The sequence below is a fragment of the Orbicella faveolata genome, unplaced genomic scaffold (assembly GCF_042242905.1).
Source record: "Orbicella faveolata isolate gen_17 unplaced genomic scaffold, um_ofav_v1 contig_46, whole genome shotgun sequence".
In the NCBI taxonomy this organism is placed as follows: Eukaryota; Metazoa; Cnidaria; class Anthozoa; order Scleractinia; family Merulinidae; genus Orbicella; species Orbicella faveolata.
The window spans coordinates 18,277,204-18,295,686 of record NW_028301576.1 but is presented as its reverse complement, the minus strand read 5'-3'; the positions used below and the strand labels follow the sequence as shown (position 1 = coordinate 18,295,686).

General features: G+C 38.4%; 1 protein-coding gene and 2 long non-coding RNA genes across 3 annotated transcripts; 2 read left to right on the top strand and 1 right to left on the bottom strand.

The window, feature by feature from the left end:
* Window positions 1-3,023: 3,023 nt before the first annotated feature.
* Window positions 3,024-6,016, top strand: LOC149098731 (uncharacterized). The gene is made up of 4 exons (XM_089276720.1): window positions 3,024-3,905; window positions 4,066-4,287; window positions 4,629-5,634; window positions 5,808-6,016. The coding sequence occupies exons 1-4, from the start codon at window positions 3,024-3,026 to the stop codon at window positions 6,014-6,016; spliced, it is 2,319 nt and encodes a 772-aa protein (XP_089132846.1).
* Window positions 6,017-8,452: 2,436 nt separating this feature from the next.
* Window positions 8,453-10,622, top strand: LOC149098730 (uncharacterized). The gene is made up of 2 exons (XR_016203789.1): window positions 8,453-8,669; window positions 10,135-10,622. It is a non-coding gene; the product is annotated as an uncharacterized LOC149098730 (long non-coding RNA).
* Window positions 10,623-12,501: 1,879 nt separating this feature from the next.
* On the bottom strand, window positions 12,502-15,863 carry LOC149098729 (uncharacterized). Its single transcript, XR_016203951.1, has 3 exons — window positions 15,752-15,863; window positions 15,217-15,297; window positions 12,502-13,770 (listed from the first exon to the last, which is right to left on the bottom strand). It is a non-coding gene; the product is annotated as an uncharacterized LOC149098729 (long non-coding RNA).
* Between the last annotated feature and the right edge of the window lie 2,620 nt (window positions 15,864-18,483).

The window sequence follows — 18,483 nt, the reverse complement described above, 5'->3', positions numbered from 1 at the left end:
CTCCCTTCGAAGGTTTATTAAACAGAATTTGAACTTATTTGCATATATGACCTTTCGCCGCCGACATTGTCACGCTTTCTCTCGTTTCCTGAAAACACACCTGCAGGGTCATGGCAGCTTAGTTTACCTTCGCCTAGTTTAAATTCGCCCTCTCATATAAAAGAAGAGGGTTTCTTAAATTGTTGCTGTTGTGATAACTTGTAGGATGTAGCAGATACAACTGGACTAAAGGTCACTGTGGCACAATCTCGTCCGCTGTGAAACTCAAAAAGCGTCCGGTTTCCTCGAAGCGTTGTTGCTGCGATTCGTGCAGCAGCAGTCCGGATAATATTTTCAAAAGCCGCTTTCTCTTGTTTTCATGTCTTTTTTACTTTATGAGTGTAGATATTGTTTAATTGAGAGCTGGCCATTTCACCAAGAGTCCCGATCATTTTGCGATCTAGGAACTCCCACTCGTTTGCTTGCTTACATAAAATATCCTGCAAATATCCAATTAAATAGACTGGGAAGCCCCAGGATCGACTCTCGACCTCTTCATATCTAAGGCTACTGTTATTACCTGCTTTACAGCTCTGAGATGTCCTTAAGATGTTTTTTTGGGGGGGCTTCGAACAGTAATCTCTTCCCCCATAATCACTCTAAATTTTCAGCGCACCGTGAGAGTAATACAACCAATGACGTCACTAGGCCGTTTTGGCCGCGCCAAAATGGCCGCCAATTTTGGGCTTAACCAGCCAACTTCGAACGGCTGAAAAAGCAGTTTTCGTTTACCGTATGCGAAAAAAAAATTTGCGGTGTTTCCAAGTAAGGTTGAAACTTTATGACTAAGCAAAAATCTCACATATAAAAATTTCGTTTCAGTGGCACTTTAAGAAATGTCAAGTGGCATGAGTGCGCATGTGTGGTTTAGCGGCGAAGCCACGAGGGAACGCAGGACCGCGAGTGGCGAAGCCGCGAAGTTACTGGTGAGTCCAGTTGAATTCCCGCCTTAATTCGTGATGCTTTTTTTGAATTACACAAATTTCATTTTTTGAATTACGCGAATTCCTTCGCTGGCCAAGCCCGTGATAGAATAAGATGGCGGCTCCGCCACCAAAAATCACTTGCCCACGAATCCCGCCAGCTAAGCAGACTACTCTCAACGCACACATTGAAAACATTTGTTCTTGATCGTAAGTGATCAAGATTCTCAATCTCAAGCGACAAGTCAGTGGAGAGATGTTGTAAGAGGCTGTCCCAGGGGTCTACATTTGGCCCTCTGTTGTGGAATGTATTCCAGAACAATCTTACTCAGGCTACTGTAGAAGCTGACATATCAATGTATACGGACGATCATCAGATATTTTCATCAGATCACTCGATCGGTAGGGTGGAGGAGAAGTTACTACATGATGGAAGCAAAATAACAAAATGGTATGAAGAGAACTTGTTGCAAGTGAACATTAAGAAATATCAGTCGATGGTACTTGGTGAAAGGAATGGCACAGTTGAAATGAACATGCAAATAGGTGGAGTTAAAATAGAACAATTCCACTCCATCAAACTGTTAGGCGTGAATATTGATTCTGATCTGAATTTTAGTAATCACATCAGAGAGGTGTGTATAAAGTCTAGTCAGCAAATTGGAGTACTCACGCGACTAAGGAACTTTATACCTACCCCTGCCAAGTTGCAACTATTCAAGGCCGCTATTTTACCTCATTTAATATATTGCAGTACCGTTTGGCATTTTTGTAGAGCTTCAGATAGGCGTAAATTAGAGAGGCTACAGGAGAGAGCTCTACGTACAGTATTTAACAGTAGATCGGACTCATACGAAAATCTGCTTCTGCAGGCCAACCTACCGACTCTTTATAACAGAAAGTTACACGATATAGCAATGCTAATGTTTAAAGCTAAGAACAACCTACTACCGAAGTAGTTACAAGACCTCAGGTTAATTAAGGCCTGGGTCACCCTGCCTTTAACCCGTATTTTTACAAAATTGAGAATAACTGAGCTATTTTTCAAGGGATTTTTCTCAAACTTGGCAGAAATGTGTATCACTACCATCTCTGTCGGACTGAATTGTGGTAGCGTAATATGATACTCTCAAAAACCAAAAACAGTTAATTTAGGCGCCAAATTCGTCGGTTGCTTTCTTGAGCAAATTCCCACCACTAAACACAAGGCAAAACAAAATGCAGTTATAGCTATGAATATGTGAGACTTTTTTCATTGGTTTCCCGCTTGGAATGGCTGCCAGAAAGAAAAAAATGTGCGAGGCAGATTAAATCGAGTTTTGTCTCTGCGAAGCTGCTTCCTCTATCATGGTTTTCGCCCGAAAATATCATAGCCTTTACCTTGTTCCAACCGCTATCAACAAGAGAAATCCCACAGACTTCTATTTATTTGGAAAAAAGACAAATTAAAACTGTTTAAGAGGTGGGAATTTTGAAAACTCGCAGTCACGTATTCAACCTCTTGTCCGCCATTTTGACACGCGAGTGCACGGTTCATCAAAGAAGGCCGCCGTTGGCATGGCAGGGAGTTAGCCAATGGGCATCTGCGAAAACGCTTACCTGGCGAGGGCGCAAAGTTCCAACATGGCGGACGAAAGCTTCCTTCGCGAGTTCAGAAGCAATAATTTAACGGCTGATTCACTACCAAATACTACTTGGAACATTCTTAGAATTAATACAGGCAAACTTTGTATACTTTTGATGATATTCGTTTCTTTTTCTCGTTTTCTGAGGTCGACTGCATCTCTGTAAATCCAGGGTTAGATCGCCTTCGACGGTTATAATAAAACACGAGAAACCAGCTTCTCGTCTCTTAACTTGCAAATTTGGGCGGTAAGAATAAAGTACGTTTGTCATTTTATCCCAAGTAGAATCATATAACAAGAATAAATTACACTTTTGGCGCAAAACTTGAAAGCTATCGCGAGATACGCACACTGATTCCTTGAACCTCTTCAAGATTTTGTTCCCTAACAACGGTTCTACGCGATAACGAGCTAAGTGTATTCGTGTGAAACGAAAATGTCTGTCATTTTTAATTGTGTATTTGCTAGAGTTGCTGTAAAGGAGAGCTTTCGCAAGGTTGGAAGTGCTTCGATTGAAACTGACCCTAGTGAAAGGTGGAAGAACTATCTTGCAGTGTTCGAGGGTGACAGTCATGAAGTCTTTGCGGTCGAGCGTTCCACTTATGTCAAGAAATCCAAAGCAATTTACAGCTCTTTCCGAAAGATGAATTCAAAAGCCAGGGCCCAGTACCAAGACACATTTTCAGTGGCAAACTGGAAAGCTCTTAATACGGCGCAGAAGAAACAGCACACACTGTCAAATTGTGGAGGTTGTCAGGTGCACTATTATGCCATCCATTATCTTTTCCCCAGTGGAGAAACTTTCAAGTCCCAAAAACTTTTAAAAGAAGCCCTTATTGAAAGTGGGGTGAAGACACAAAGTAAAGTGAAACCGACGCAAAAAGCCATTAAAACTGCTGTAAAACACATTTATTCAAAAGTGAATGGTCACTTTGAGAAAATATTTAAGGTAAGCTTTGCTGAAGCACAAACAAAAGTGAAGGAACTTCAGCTCCAAAAAAAGAAAGACGCAATTGGGAAAAAGCGGCAGCGTCGTGAGAGAGCACGCCAAGAAAAAAATAAAATCCAGGATGAGTGGTCCAAAAGAGATTGTGACGCAATGTTAGCAACGCGGCAGTCATTCACCCAGAGGTCAAAACAAAGAAAGTCACTTCACTTTGAGTCATCCACAGATGCTTCAACTAGGGCACAAAAACGTAAGAACCAGGAAGCTCTTGGCGAGAGAAAACGTAAAAGGCATTCACCACCAACATCATCCGTCCTGTTTGACAAAGAGAGTCTCCTGCAAGAAGCAAGAAACATGAAGGATGGTGAAAAGGTGAGTTAAGACAATAAAAATGATACATTTACACGTAATATTTGTCCTAAAAAAGACGACATAAATTTTATCAGTTCAAATCTACTTCCATCACTGTACTATAAACTGATATTCATCATTATCTGGCACCGGAGTATGCTAATAGTCAGTATCTTTACAGATCAATTACTCAGACCTGGCAAGAAGACATGGCCTTCAAGATCAAAAACTAGGCAACATGATTGTCAAGGAGTACCTGATAGAACAGGGGGTGGACCTACAGCGCTTCCAGCAGTTTCGTAAAAGGCCAGCAAAGGCAAGACGGAAGCTGAATAGAACTTATGGAGGGGAGATCACAGTTCCAACGCCTAGAACAACCAGAGAAATCAAAGAAACACTTAAGGTTTGTTATGTGGCATATATTTTTTTTTTATGTCTAGTATAAGCCCAAAGAATAATTTCATTTATATATGTTTTAAGTATACATGTAAACCCAAAGAGTAATGTAACATATGATAATTTATTATAAATATTTTTCAACCTCAAATCTTCTTCCAGGTGAGTATACACTGTATAGGAAAACAAAAAATTTCAAGGAATAATTCTGCCTGTCTACTTTTCTGATTTTGTTTCTTTGTTAAACTAACTATAACAAGAACTGATTCATTAAAAGTGCTCTGAAACTTCATTGACACAATAACAAAATACAAAATTTACACTAGAAACATTTTCTATTCATTTTAGGGAAAACTTGAAGCAGGAGAATATACCATTGGTGAGTTAGTGGTGCCCAAGAAGTACAAGAAACTGGTCCTCAACAGCGATGGCACTCTGAAAGAGGTACACTTCACAGTTTCTGGAAGAAAGATACCTTTATCAGAAATAAGGAAAAGAGAACTGGACAGGTGTGAGCAACTTGGAGTAGTAAGAGGTTATACCAATAATGAATATGAGCAGATGAATGATGAGGAGATAACTGAACGGCTGAAAGTATTGGGAGATGAAAACCATTCAGGGGATACTCCAGGTCAAAGAAGAGAACGACTGATGAAATTTGAGAGAACCAGACACCTGATGGTATGGGGGGATGGTTCAACAATTTTAAACCATGGCCACCTCCTTTATCTCATCAAGTGTGTTTACGATCCAGCCTTCTACTACACTTCAACAGAAATGAAAGCTAAAGGGCGTGGTGACATAGATGTCCCTGCACTGGTTGAAAAGCCCCATATTTACATCCTTGGGAGATGCAGTGCAAAGGAGGTAGAACAGTTGGCATATATTGACACCAGGCGAGAATGTTTGGATCAGCTTGCCAATAACTTGCAAACACGTAAGGGGACTCCAGTAATGGATGTGATGCGTTTTTTCCATGGTGATGGGCCAGAGCAGCAGTTTGAGAGTGGTGAGCAGAGGGGTGGAAACAATGGTTGCAGTGGCTGTAGTGGTGACTCACGCAGATATCGTGACCTAGTTTATAGCTTTAGGAGCCCATATCTATCCCTAGCAGATCGCTGCAGCATAGTTAGAGCAGGACCAGCCGGAATGAGGAAACGAAATGGAGGAATCAGACCCTTCAAAGATATGACAGTAGTGGAGTTGACAGCTGAGTGCGTGGCAAGGGGATTAAGCGATGAGGGATTAAAGAAAGAACTGCAGCAAAACTTGAAGGACCATCTGAAGGGCATTCAAAGAGTACCAGCATTGTTGGTCAATGACCAGGATAAGAGCCTGGAAGAAATCCACCTGGGTACAGAAATTATAATTTTTATCAATGTTGTTATAACCATTTACTAATCAAAATTTGATGAACAAGTTAGTAATCTTCCCTAATACCTTCATCTTAAAGACTTTTTAACTACAAGTATATTGTATACATCAAGTAGTATGATAAATGTTGTTTGCTTTTGTTTGTCTTTGTAGGCATGTATGAAGTCCTTCCTACAGAGCCACTACACGACGTAAAGGAGCACATTTCCAATGTTGTCTCTGAAATCACTGCCCACCTCTCTGATGCTGAAAAATGTCGGTGTGAGCAGATGCTGGAGTTAGTGTCAGGAACAAAAGAACAACTTCGAGGCTCAGACTACCGAGAGATGGCTATAGTGCTTGCCAAACAACTACGAGGTTAGAAACGAAGATACCATCATGGTATTTTGGGGTTTTTTACTTTACATAAGTTAAAAAATATTATCAATACTCAAGACCTGTGATCAACAAAAATGTCAATTAAAAAAGTACATAATAAATTCTGTGTTCCTTTCATCAGATTGTGACAAAAATAATTATTGTACCTCATTGAATTCAATTTGACCATTGTTTAGTAGAAAAATGTATAAATCCAGTAATATTACACAAATTTAATACACTGTATGATTTTCATTGACTTGTTATTGTTATCATTATGTGTCAAAGTTAGAAACTTACTTTTTTTAAATTAGTGCATAGCATGCCATAGTCTTAATATAATAATATGTTCTTTAAATGTATTAAATTTAAATAGAACATTTTGCTTATATTTTTACCATAGTCTTTATCTTACATGGTAAAGTGCTTTAGAATATTTTTAATTAAAGCACTATGTTAATCTAATTTTATTATTATTATCTTATTATTCATCAAATTTCCTTTATTTGCAACAAGCGTTGTGGGTGACAAGGTGCAGACCCTTCTGGACACAATGACAGAAATATCCAGCATCCTGTGTGCCAAACCAGAAGAGCGCTGTCCAAGAAGTATTCTACGACTTCACAATCAGACCTTTCTTCATGCCATTGCTTGTGAAGAAGTCATTGGGAAGCCTCAGATTCTCACTGAGAAAAAGTTTTATGGGCGGTACCTACACTCTTTGATCGTGCATGCTCCCATCCAACATCGTATCATCTGCTCAAGGTCAACCAACACTGAGCAGCAAGAACGCCACTTCAACACCTTGTCAAGCATATCCACTGCAACATCAAGTAGAAGACCTGGTGAGATCATCACCCCTGGCATCATAAGGATACAAGCAGAAATGAAGTCTGAGGAGAACAAGCAGAGAGATACTGTGAAGGAACAAGAGTCCAAACTGGGGAAGTTGGCAAGCTGCTTGCCTCAAGCAGAAAATACCATCATCCCACACAGATTGCTCTTGAAATACCCAAAGGCATATCAAGCACACCTTGAAAGGATTGCTGATTTCCTCATCTGTGGTGAAGGCATATGGTGGAGGCATATTGTCAGTGGTGTTGAATTTTTGGATGGCCCTGATGAAAGGAAGAGCAATGATAATGGTCCACCTCTTCATCATTTCGTACACACACACTCAAGTCAGAAGATCAGTACTTAAAAGTCTGCTGGAAAGAATGCACAACACGCCTAGACTCCATCCCTCATCATACAGTGAGAATTTATGATGAAGATGGCAATCTGGAATCAGTACAGCATACAAGGTTTTTAGAAGATGCAAGTGATGATGGTAATGAAGATGATGATGATCCAAGTGACCGCAATTATGATGGCTTAGAAGAGCAAAACCATTACATTGCTGACATAATTCAACATGAGGATGAAGAGGAAGTTGAGAACATTGTTGATCTCCAACAAGTGGGAGAAGACCTAACTGAATGTACTTTGAATTACTGTGAAGAAATCCCCCCAGCTGAAGGCAGTTTGTTGACACAAAGGACTGAAAGTGAGGCAGTAAATGAGCTATATGAAGCAACCCCACCTGAAACTCCTGCAGAGGTCACTGGCAAAAAATGTGTCAAAGGTGTTGGGTAAAACCAATGAAGTGAGAAAGTTAGACAAATTGCGCACTATGCTAAGGAACAATCTAACAAGCAAGCAAGCACAAGATAACTATGAAGCTTCACTAGCAGTTGTGCAAACTCAGGTGCTTGCAAAGCATTCAAGGGTGAAACAACAGTTTAAGGAGTGGGAACAGAATTTTTTTGCAGAGCACGACTATCATGAACCGAACCTTGATGACATACGCAATGACAGGAGAGGGTATGATTTTTATAAAACCTTAAGACTTTGTAAACAGCTTTTACAACACTGGGACATAATATTACACCAGTAAATTTAATGATAGAAATAATAATTTTGTTGCAGCAAATTTTTGTTAGTGTGAATCAAAAACATTTTTTTGAAATATTACGCTCATTTGTGATTGAAGCTTACGTATTACTAAGCCAGGGATGGACATGAGTAATATGCATTCGTAGTTGTGTTCGACACTGACTCTAATAAAACGTTAAAACAATGTTTATAGCTACTTATAACAAAGTATAATACCTGTACACGTGGAAAAAGTATAAACTATCCTTACCTCAGCTCATAGTGGTTAGTCACAGGGAACTTGAATAAACAGGATTCAAATATTATAGGCTGTTGTTCGAGTAATGTTCTCTCTCAGCAGCAATTTGCGCGTAGCATTTAATACGTGTTGCCAGGCAATTCCTGACCACGCATCCAGGAATGGCTTCTTCCGCTTCGTATTTGTACCGCGGACTCATTTTTCTTTCCGCCATCGGCTTTTGTGCACAGCGGTTATGGGAATAAATAAGCGGCAATTTCGCGGGCAGGAGGGAGAGGTGAACACGTCAGATTTGGCTGACCCTATGATCATGGCCATTATGACGTCAGGGCGAAAGAAGCGCGCAAATGCACAAAATTTTCGAAAATGGCGTCGTCGCCTCTCGCTGATACAACTTTTTGAGGAGGATTTCTCCAATCATTCCAGCTTCAAATGGTACTGTATTTGGATCTCAAGGAGTAACTATCATTTTTCTTTCTTGAGAGGTAAGTAGATTTTAATTATGACCGAAAAATCTCGCATAAAGTGCATTTAAAGAGTTACAGTCATCGCTCTGCGGTGGAAATATGTGGGGCAAAATTTTGACTGTTCGCCCTGTAAAATTGCGTTTTTTACGTGATCGGTAGCCTAAAGAAACGTGTAACTTGGTCACAGAATAGTTTGTATGTATAGGAAAACATTGTAATTGAAGATGATTTTGAAGAATGAGCAGTAAAAATGATCAGTCCATTTGAGTATGAAATATCTGCGATCTCGAGCTCGGAGTGTTCTTTCAGAAAACTAAAACCTTTCCACATTTTCTGCAACAGGCCTGGGAAACAGAAATATTATCCACAATGACGGGAATGAGAATTTTCACAAACAAGAACCTAAGTTTAATTATTTAAATAAGACTTAAAGCCTACCTACTGCACAACGGTGGTTAAAATGCAGACAGAGGATAAAAATGAAGACTGCAGACTTTTTTAGAATATTGTATTCCCATTTCCTTTATAGAGAGTTTAGTTCTCCTGTTAGCCTGAAGTATACGGCTCAGATTAGCCAGTGTATGGTTAGCTCGATCTCTCTATAAATGAAAATGGGAATATGATATTCTTAAAAAGCCTGCAGTCTACATTTTACCCATGGTTTGCAGTCTAGTCTTGTAAGACTTTTCTTTAAATATAATGGCATACAAGGCCCTCTCTCCTCTGCATAGGCCTATCTTGTGTTGCTTTGACCTTAGGCTGGTAGTTCATAGTATATTCAATTTCCCATTGGGAGCCTTTATGGAGGAGAGAGTACAAGGCCCCATTTATATGGTCTTGGGTACTGGAGACAACACTATGAGATCCTTCTGAGGCAACTTTATCAAGTGTTTATATGAAATGAAGTTGTCCCTCCAGGATTACTTAAGCCTTTTTTCATATTCTAATGCTCAGTTATCCTTCTTCCTTTTGCTTCCTTTCAGTCATTTGATCACTGTGGGGTTTTGTGAGTTAATTTTGATTTCTTCATACCATGAGTTGCCCCAGGTAGGCCAGTATTTTGATGAAAAAAGGTTATGAGGCCTACCAGTGTTACCCTGGTTATGTTGCTAAGGGTGACTTGTGTTTCGCTTTCTCAACAAAATGGTGTGAAAGTTAGCTCATCTGGGGTCACTGGGGGGAGGGCTTTCTTTGTTACCTATGACCAAATTAGGGGCCTCACTGTCAGCTGTGATCATGTATGCTTATATAACAAAACTTGAGTTCCAAACTCTGGTCACCTTGAGTTCCTGTTGCTGATCTTACGATGTTTACAAAATTGGCACAACTGGATCATCAATTTAGGAATTTGAAGTTTGATTTATTTTAATTCTTAAACAATATTGTAACTTTTGTTTATGTCAGGATCCAAAAATGCTTTATGCAGAGTGTTTGTTGTAGTTTGTTTGTCATGCTTCAGAAATTTTATTTTTCCTTTGTGCAGGTGAGGGCGCTGAAAAAAATTCATTATGTGAAAATCTGAAGACCTCAATTCAATACATTGATACTGGAAATGAGCTATATAATGTTTTATAAATTATGATATTAGTTCCATGTACATTACTGCATTGTATCTGCTTGGACGGGACTTAAAAGGTGGATGGATTTGAATCATTTAATTGTGAGAATTAGTTTTTTTAATGGTAAATACATATTGAGTTCCTGGTGCTAGATCTCATTAGGAAATTTATCTTTTAGTTTACATTTTGTGTTGAAAAGAGTTAGGGGCGAAATAAAAACCAGAGAGGGAAGGGAGGTCACGTCAACATTTACTTCAATTTTCAACTGGTGAATATTAAGGGGAGTTTTATTTGATCGTAGGTTACCATCTTCCGCTACCTTTGCAAGACCATCCAAGCAGGCCCGTTTTCTGACCATGTAAAGCTGTCTATTTATTGTCAATGTACTGTCAATTAAACATTTAAAACCCAATCTTGCGTGTTTTTTTTTGTTATTTGCTGAAAATGTGCGCTTATCATTCTCTTGAAGCCAATAATAAACTCATCAATGCAAAAAGCAACAGGGAACCTGGGATGGATGGCACTGGGGAGAAATCAGACTTTGGGTTCATGTTTACAGGTACAACCTCTGTGACACTTTTCTCTAGAATATTTCTTTGTAGGTCAGTTTAAACTTAATGTAAAATAATGGTTAAAGCTATCTTTATTTACATAAGATTTATGATGAAAATTAAAAGCATAAAGTATAAAGAAAATAACTGATTATCATTTCAAACTTAGAGACAGTAAAGCTGTTACAGTTTCTCAAGACAGATACTATTAGAAAACAAGGGGTTTGGTTATGATAAGAGATCACCTGATATTGATCTTTCCAGCTTTGTCTTAACCTTCCTTACTGAACTCTTTGTTTTGGCAATAAGTCATTTTGGCGTTACAAGTTGCTCCTGGATAAGTTAACTCTTATTGCCAATGGCTTAGCATAGGAAGTGTCCCTGTTCATATTTTCTTTCCTCTTTAATTCACTTGCTGCTTGGAACCAGATTCTGTATTTTTTAGTTCTTTCCATATAACATCCTATGAGTTTTCTTTTACAGCCTATACAAGCTTAATTGAACTCACTGTGACATTAAAAAAAAATTAGAACCCAAAGCACTAGTTTAGGATACCTTTCTTGTCAGAGGTGCGAGGCAAGAAATAGCTTTCCACGACATGCGGACGCCCGAGGAAACAGATCCTGCTCCGATCTCATATTTGACGAACATTTTGACATGAAATAAAGCACCTTTCTGCCAAGAGGTCTCATCCATGTTATTCTGAATATCATCTGTTTCATCTAGGTCTCCCGTACAGTGATTTTATATCATTTTACCACCTAAAATATCCACACGTCTGCTCGGCTTGCGTCAGTTGGTTGGTCTCGCTGAAGAAAATGTTATCGTTGACAGTTTTGCGGATAATTTAGCGCAGAAAAATAATTCCTTGGTACATTATTTACTTTAATTTCCAACCCAGCATATGACTTGATAGTTCAAATGTCTTTGTAAGGGAGCATTTTCCATCAAATACTTTCTCATATTTCGAGGGTTTCAGTATTGATCAGCAGGTCCTCCACGCTATCGTGTACAAAATAATGGGTTTAAACCCACTGATCATTTTTATGCATATGTTAAATGATTCGTTTTTACCACCATTCAAACGTTTTAAACCACATCAAGATCATAATTTCGTGTTCGTGTTGTTCATCGTTGGGTTCTCCAGATATCGCCCAGGAAACGGGCGTGAAGCTTCACTTTTCAATCGCGTTTTCAATTGAGCGATCTCCAAATTTTGCGTGTTTTTGAGCCTTCCGACATCTAATTTTTGAAAACCAAGGTATTTTTGAACACAACATTAATAGGTTATCTTATTCCTGTGGTCTGTTGATCGCTTTCTTTCAAATTATTTGAGCAATCATCGGATGAGAAACTTTCCTGGTGTCATTTTTTAGCGGTCATTGAAACTTCACGGGCTGGCTCACGAGTGACGTCATAATGGCCAAGATCATCGGGCGCGCAATCTCATCGCTACGCAAGCAAAGTTGACCTCTCCCTCCTGTTCGCGGGTTTTCAGCGGGAAAGGCTCCCAATTCGTAAAATCATGCCACGACATAGTCGCGAAAATACAATTGAAGAAAAACGGAGGATGAGGAGCGAAAGAAACAAAAGGAAACGGCTTTTAAGGGCGGAGAAGCAAAGGAAAACCAAAGAAATTATTCGACAAAAGGGAAGGGCAGCATATACACGAGCGAGAGAATTGGCCCGCACATATTATGGTAAATGGAAGCTACTAGCCGAACAAAACAAAACCAAAGCTCTAGACAAAACCAAAGTAGGTTTATTTTTACGTAAGAATTAATTAATTATCTAGGCTTCCAAGAACAGCTATCGGCTAAGCGACAGAATTAATTCTGGCAAAAACATGAAAACAAGCAACCTAAACAAGGCATTCATACATGAACTCTGAAATTCAATTTATACATGATATTCGTTTCAAGGTAATGAGAACAGTCTCCTAAGCAATTTTCAGAGTTTCTTATATGAAGATTTTCCTATTCATTATAAAGGTCCGATGTGATAAAACCAGCAGTTTATGAACATTAAGCAGAAGTATGTTTTGTAGCATCTTTCAATATAATTTACCTTGAATTTATTACCCAGACAAATAATGTTAACTTTGTCAGTAGGGGAAAAATGTTCATGCACAATGCGAAAGTCTATTCCATCTGGAGGAGGAGTGATGTTTCTAGTTACTTTGCAGTAATTTGCATGCCAGACAAGAGATCAACAACCTTCACCTTTACTTACATTTATTTAAGCATAATTTCTCAATAATATATTTGCCTTCATTTTCCAGCTTTTTAAGAGGGATGCAAATACCAAATATTCCACTGTAAACTTAATCAATCATACTGAACTCCTTCCAACCAATGGAGAAAATACAATACTGGGAGAAGGATCCTATGGTCGATGCCTTCTGAGACAGTACACACGATTTGATTTAACTGAAGGTTGTGGAAAAACAGTCTCTGATGCAGGATACCACAGAGATAATGAAGGAGGCTCACATTATGCAGGCACTTGCACATAAAAATATCCCAACCATAATAGGTGTGCAGCTTCAAAAGCAGCCCATATCCTTAATTATGGAGTTTAAAGGGGAAGACAATACATCTGTGACAATAAGCAAACTATTGTCCTGTCAAAAAAACAATGAAATGCTACAGAATGTGCAAAGCTCACTGATAACAAATGACTGGTTAATTATTTCACATGACTTAACAGAAGCCCTTTCACATATTCACACAAAAGGCTTTCTTCACTGTGATTTAAAGGCTAATAATGTTCTTGTGAGTAACAAACATGGCTACATCATCGATTTTGGAAAAGCATGTGACAGCTCCTTTCCTCCTGCAAAAAAGTACAGCATCTGTTATCCCCATATTGCTCCCAAGGTTCTTAATGGTTCTCCCTGTAGCAAAGCCAGTGATATTTTTTCCCTTGGTACAGTTCTGTTCAAAGTAGGTGTTAAGCAAAACATTCCACTTTTGGTTTCCATGGCTCAAAAATGTTTGGATGCCAGCCCTGCAAGAAGACCAACAACAACAGGCATTATGGCAACACTGGCTTCCATAATATCTCACTGAATAATATAAGTTTAAGCAGAGGTTTCACGGGCCTGACACTGGGCAAATTGACGGGCTATGAACATAATTTTTCCTGCCTGTTGTGACTGACATAAATCAGAATCGAAACATTTTTTGCCTGCTTCCTTGAACATTTCCCATCACCTCAAAATCTTAATGAAACCTCTGCTTAAGAAAGTAATAATTAAAACTTTAATCAGGTAAAGCAACCCCAGCCATGTCGCAGCAAGAGTCTTTCTCTTGGGCTTTGCAAGGTTAAAATTGCAAATGTATGTGCATGTCTTTCGCACATTTGTGTGTGCCCTTGGTTTAAACTAATTTTGTACTTCTTCTTTACGAATTGTAAATGAATGTTAAAGGGAGATTTTTAATAATGCACTGATAAGGTGCTCTAGGGTCCATCAGGTACAGATTACTTCATAGGTCATACCATACTCATGTAGCTATAATTTTACATGACTGCTAGTTAACATACATGCACCAATTTATTTCCCAATTCCTACCAGTAATTGATCTATGAAATTGAATTTAGGCAAGCAACTGGCAGATCAAACTTGAAATGATAAACCATAGCCTTCCAACAGGAATATTGACTTAAAAGAGCACCAAAAAAGCAAGAAATAAAATTAAGTCTAAGCATAGATATTTCCTTTCTGACTTTGTAACAAGGGCAACCTATCCTACTCTTAAGATGGCACATCTTTTATGAGTAGGGCTGAGAAGATGACACATCTTTCACCAGTTTGTGTTTGCTCTTGTCACAAAAAAACAGTGCGCCACTTGGCGGAAAACAACAGTAAGTACTGGTAATTAATCATGTCTCATCAAGAAAGAGAGAAGGCTTTGGTCAGAATCACATGCACGTATCAGAACTTTTGTGATGCATTTGAATTACGAGAAACTCCACTGGTGTAGTGGGTAGAATATTTACAATTCAAATAAACACATTTATCAATTACAAGTACATCATTGGCAAGGATTCTTTCAATTATTACTGGTCAGAACTTAAAGACCAAACTGTTGATTACAATTAAAACAGTGATTTAACATGATTTAAAAACAAAACAAAAATGCCTCATAAATAACACTTAACATTATTGTAATAAATTAGTTATGTGGAATAATTGGAAGGACCTTTTCAAGAAAACAAATTGGAATAACAGTAAATAAAACTGGTTTTAATCTGGTGGATTCCCTTTGGAATCTGCAAGGGCTGGCTGGTTTTCTGTGTGAGTAATTAAAATTATTATATATTTATAGCAACTCAGTAAGTGACCTCGGTATAAACTAACACACATTAGTACAGCTTTTTTCTCTTAGTTTTCAAGGGACAATTTATGACAAGACAACAATCTGCATCTTACATGTCAGTAATTTAACTCACCTAACAACTGCTTTGGGGGATTACTTTTGATAGTAAATTCATCTGCTTCTTTGAGGAATTGTTTCCAAAGCATTCAAAACCCTGCATTTTGACAAACACCATAAGTTTACATATCATGATATTTAGATTAGCTACATGGTGATCTGTCTTGTATGGAGTGTTCCACTCTTTTACAGATTATCCCTATGGCTTTGCCTGTTTGTGTATGCCTTTTTGACTTAGATTTAATTGCCATTAAATTGTAATAAATAAATCGAAGATTCATCAAGCTAAATTTAATTTCAAAATAGTTTGGCACATCCACAATGAAACGTTTTTCTATGCATTTGTTACAAAACATTGTAAAGCGCCATTGAGCTCTGGAAATGAGCGTCATATAAATTCATGTATTGTATTTGCAATGAAGTCAATGAACAAGTTGAGCGGTGCGTTCGAAGTCTTCGTAGGTTCAAAACGGTTCTCTTTGGCCTTAAAATAGCGATATCATGCCATTTTTTTTTTGAGGTAATGAAGATAGCAAAGAAAATGTTATTACCTTCTTTCGGTGTCTTCCTCTACATTGTCGGATTCACCAGCGAAGACGGCAAAAACCAATGCAAAGCCGACACTTCAAAATGGCGGAAGCCGTTCACGAAATACGCGATCTTGATCCCAAGTAACTATGGTTACTCGCGTAGTCCACGCGTATTCCGCGAACCCTGCTGGGGGGGGGGGGGGGGGGGGGCACTGGAGGCGAAAATCATTTGTGACCCAGGCCTTAATTAACCTGAGACCTCTTCAACCTAAACGGTGAAAGAGAAAAACGATACAACTTAAGGAATTCCGATTTTACCCTACCACGCGTTAACACTATTAAGTACGGGAAGCATTCTCTGAAATATCTTGGGCCTTTTTTGTGGTCAAAGTTGACAAAGGAGGAACGTGGTATGGATCGTGTGAGTACTTTTAAACGTCGGATAAGGAAAAGAGACTTAACGCACTTAATATAATTGAAGACGGGGGCTGCAAGAACAGTTATTTATGCAATAGTTAATTTAGGAGGTGATCATAATTATGTAATCAGTGTACGTTTTTAAGTACGTTTGTAACTAGAGTTCTATTTAGAATAAGTGCATGTTTTGAAACATGTTTTTAACTAGAGTTTTATTTAGAATAAGGGTTTCAATTTTCACAAAATTCTAATGTTTTTTCTTAATTTTTCGTTTATTAGTGTCACGAATTAGTAAGTGTGTAAAACGCTAGAACGACTGACACTTAAATAAAGTTTACTACCATTACCACTGCCACTGCTGCTGCTACTGCTGCTGCTGCTACTACTGCTGCTACTGCTGCTGCTACTACTACTGCTACTACTGCTACTACTGTTACTGCTGTTACTACTGCTGCTGCTGCTACTACTGCTACTGCTGCTACTACTGCTATTACTGCTACTGCTGCTGCTGCTAATACTCTCTTCTAATCCTTGAATAAATCAGACTAAAATAGAGAAACGTCTCCTACTCAGTTCCCCAGAGATACAAATGATTTCACTCTACTGTACACACAGACGGCAAAAGTATAATTTCTGAAGACTACGAAAACAACGGTGACTAAGGTGGCTTAAAACAGTTTCCAGTACTTAGATTTTGATTGGTCGTTATGATCACTCTTTATCACTTGATGCTACAATCATGGTATCAAAAAACTGCCCAATCGTTGGTGAACGCGTTGTTATCATTTTCGTGACGCAATAGGTTACCATAGCAACAGTACGACCTCCCCAAACACCCTTAAATTTTCGAAAATTTAAGGTGACTCTGAACCCTACCTATAGAATCTTTTTAAACTTTACCAAAAGTTGGGTCCTATCATGCTTATCAAATGTTGATAATATAAAAAAATTCCACCGTGCGGTTTTTGAATTCAAAGCCTCTAAAGCTGTAATTAAGGGTATTTGTAGGAGGTCATACTTTTGCTATGGTAACCTATTGTGTAATTAAAATGATAACAACGTGTTCACCAATGATTGGGTAGTTTTTTGATGCCATGATTGTAGCATCGAGTGATAAAGAGTGGTTATAACGACCCATCAAAATCTAAGTGTTGGAAACTGTTTTGAGCCACCTTGAGGGCCCATTAACCGATCTTTTCGAGCCGTTGCTAGAGAAAATTTATTCTCAAATAACCTCGTCATTTTTAGTCACTTCAGAGTTACTTCATGTATTTTAACTTTTCATGATCGGCAACACTAGTGATGACGTCATTAGGCTACGCCCATGGTCATGTGACTAATACTGAAAAACGCAAAGGCTCCCAGGCGAATTACTTTATCGGAATTTTTTTCATTGATTTAATATTCTAATTTAAATCCTCATTACGCTACGCATAGATTTTGTTTCATTTCCAAAAGGTCAGATTTTGAGAGAATTTCAAAATATTAAAAAGTTCGTAATTTTCTGAAAAAAGCATGATTTTGAAAAAGAAATGCATAGCTATGTTTCCAACGTTGACTTTAATCGAAATCCGTCAAAAAAAAGGCTGGATTTAAGGAAAAATCGCGTTTCCTTTAGCATTTAAAGAAACCGGAAGTGTGCCCGATATATATAGGAAATTACCCTATCAGCGCGTGCGCAATTTACACTTCCAGCACACTTCGGTAAGATCAGACAAAGCCACACAGATTTAGTTTTTCTCTTTCTATTGCTCTTGTTTTTCTGTCTTTCTTTTATTTTGTCTTTGCTTGTACTTTTTTTACTTTGCATTTTGTGAAACACAAAGAAAAACATGTAAAATGTGAGCGAATTTGGAAGTTATTGAGTTATTTCTATTTTCTGCGTTCAGACTAACGTAAGTAACCGGAAGTGAAATTTCACCTCCTTAGCAACGCGCGCGAGCGCGCGCATAAATCGGTTAATGGGCCCTTAAAAGAAGACTTTCAAAAGCTTTAAACCCAAGATTAAAAATGTGTGCATTTCAAATGTGTATTGATTTATTACAGTTGTTCACAAACCAGTGAACTATTTTACGAAACGTTTTTTGAGGATGTATCATTTAAAATGTGCAGTGAAATCGGCGAAATATATATGTCTGAATTTATGAAAACCGTGTTAAAGACTTTGCACCAAGGAGGGGCATGTTTTTGGAAAATCGGTCGGATAGTGTACATAAATATGGCCATGTTGTACTGAGAGTGCTATCTACCTCGTGTACTCTTAATAGAGGCCATACCATGCCTATGCAAGCCTTTGAAGTCGCTGCAAATGAGTCGAACGAGCCAAACAAAGGTAA

Bases quoted from the DNA above. Each gene is read 5' to 3' on its own strand.
- LOC149098731 (XM_089276720.1), top strand. From the start codon at position 3,024: ATGTCTGTCATTTTTAATTGTGTATTTGCTAGAGTTGCTGTAAAGGAG. The intron at 3,906-4,065 runs GTGAGTTAAGAC...GTATCTTTACAG, and splicing joins ACATGAAGGATGGTGAAAAG to ATCAATTACTCAGACCTGGC. The intron at 5,635-5,807 runs GTACAGAAATTA...TTGTCTTTGTAG, and splicing joins CCTGGAAGAAATCCACCTGG to GCATGTATGAAGTCCTTCCT.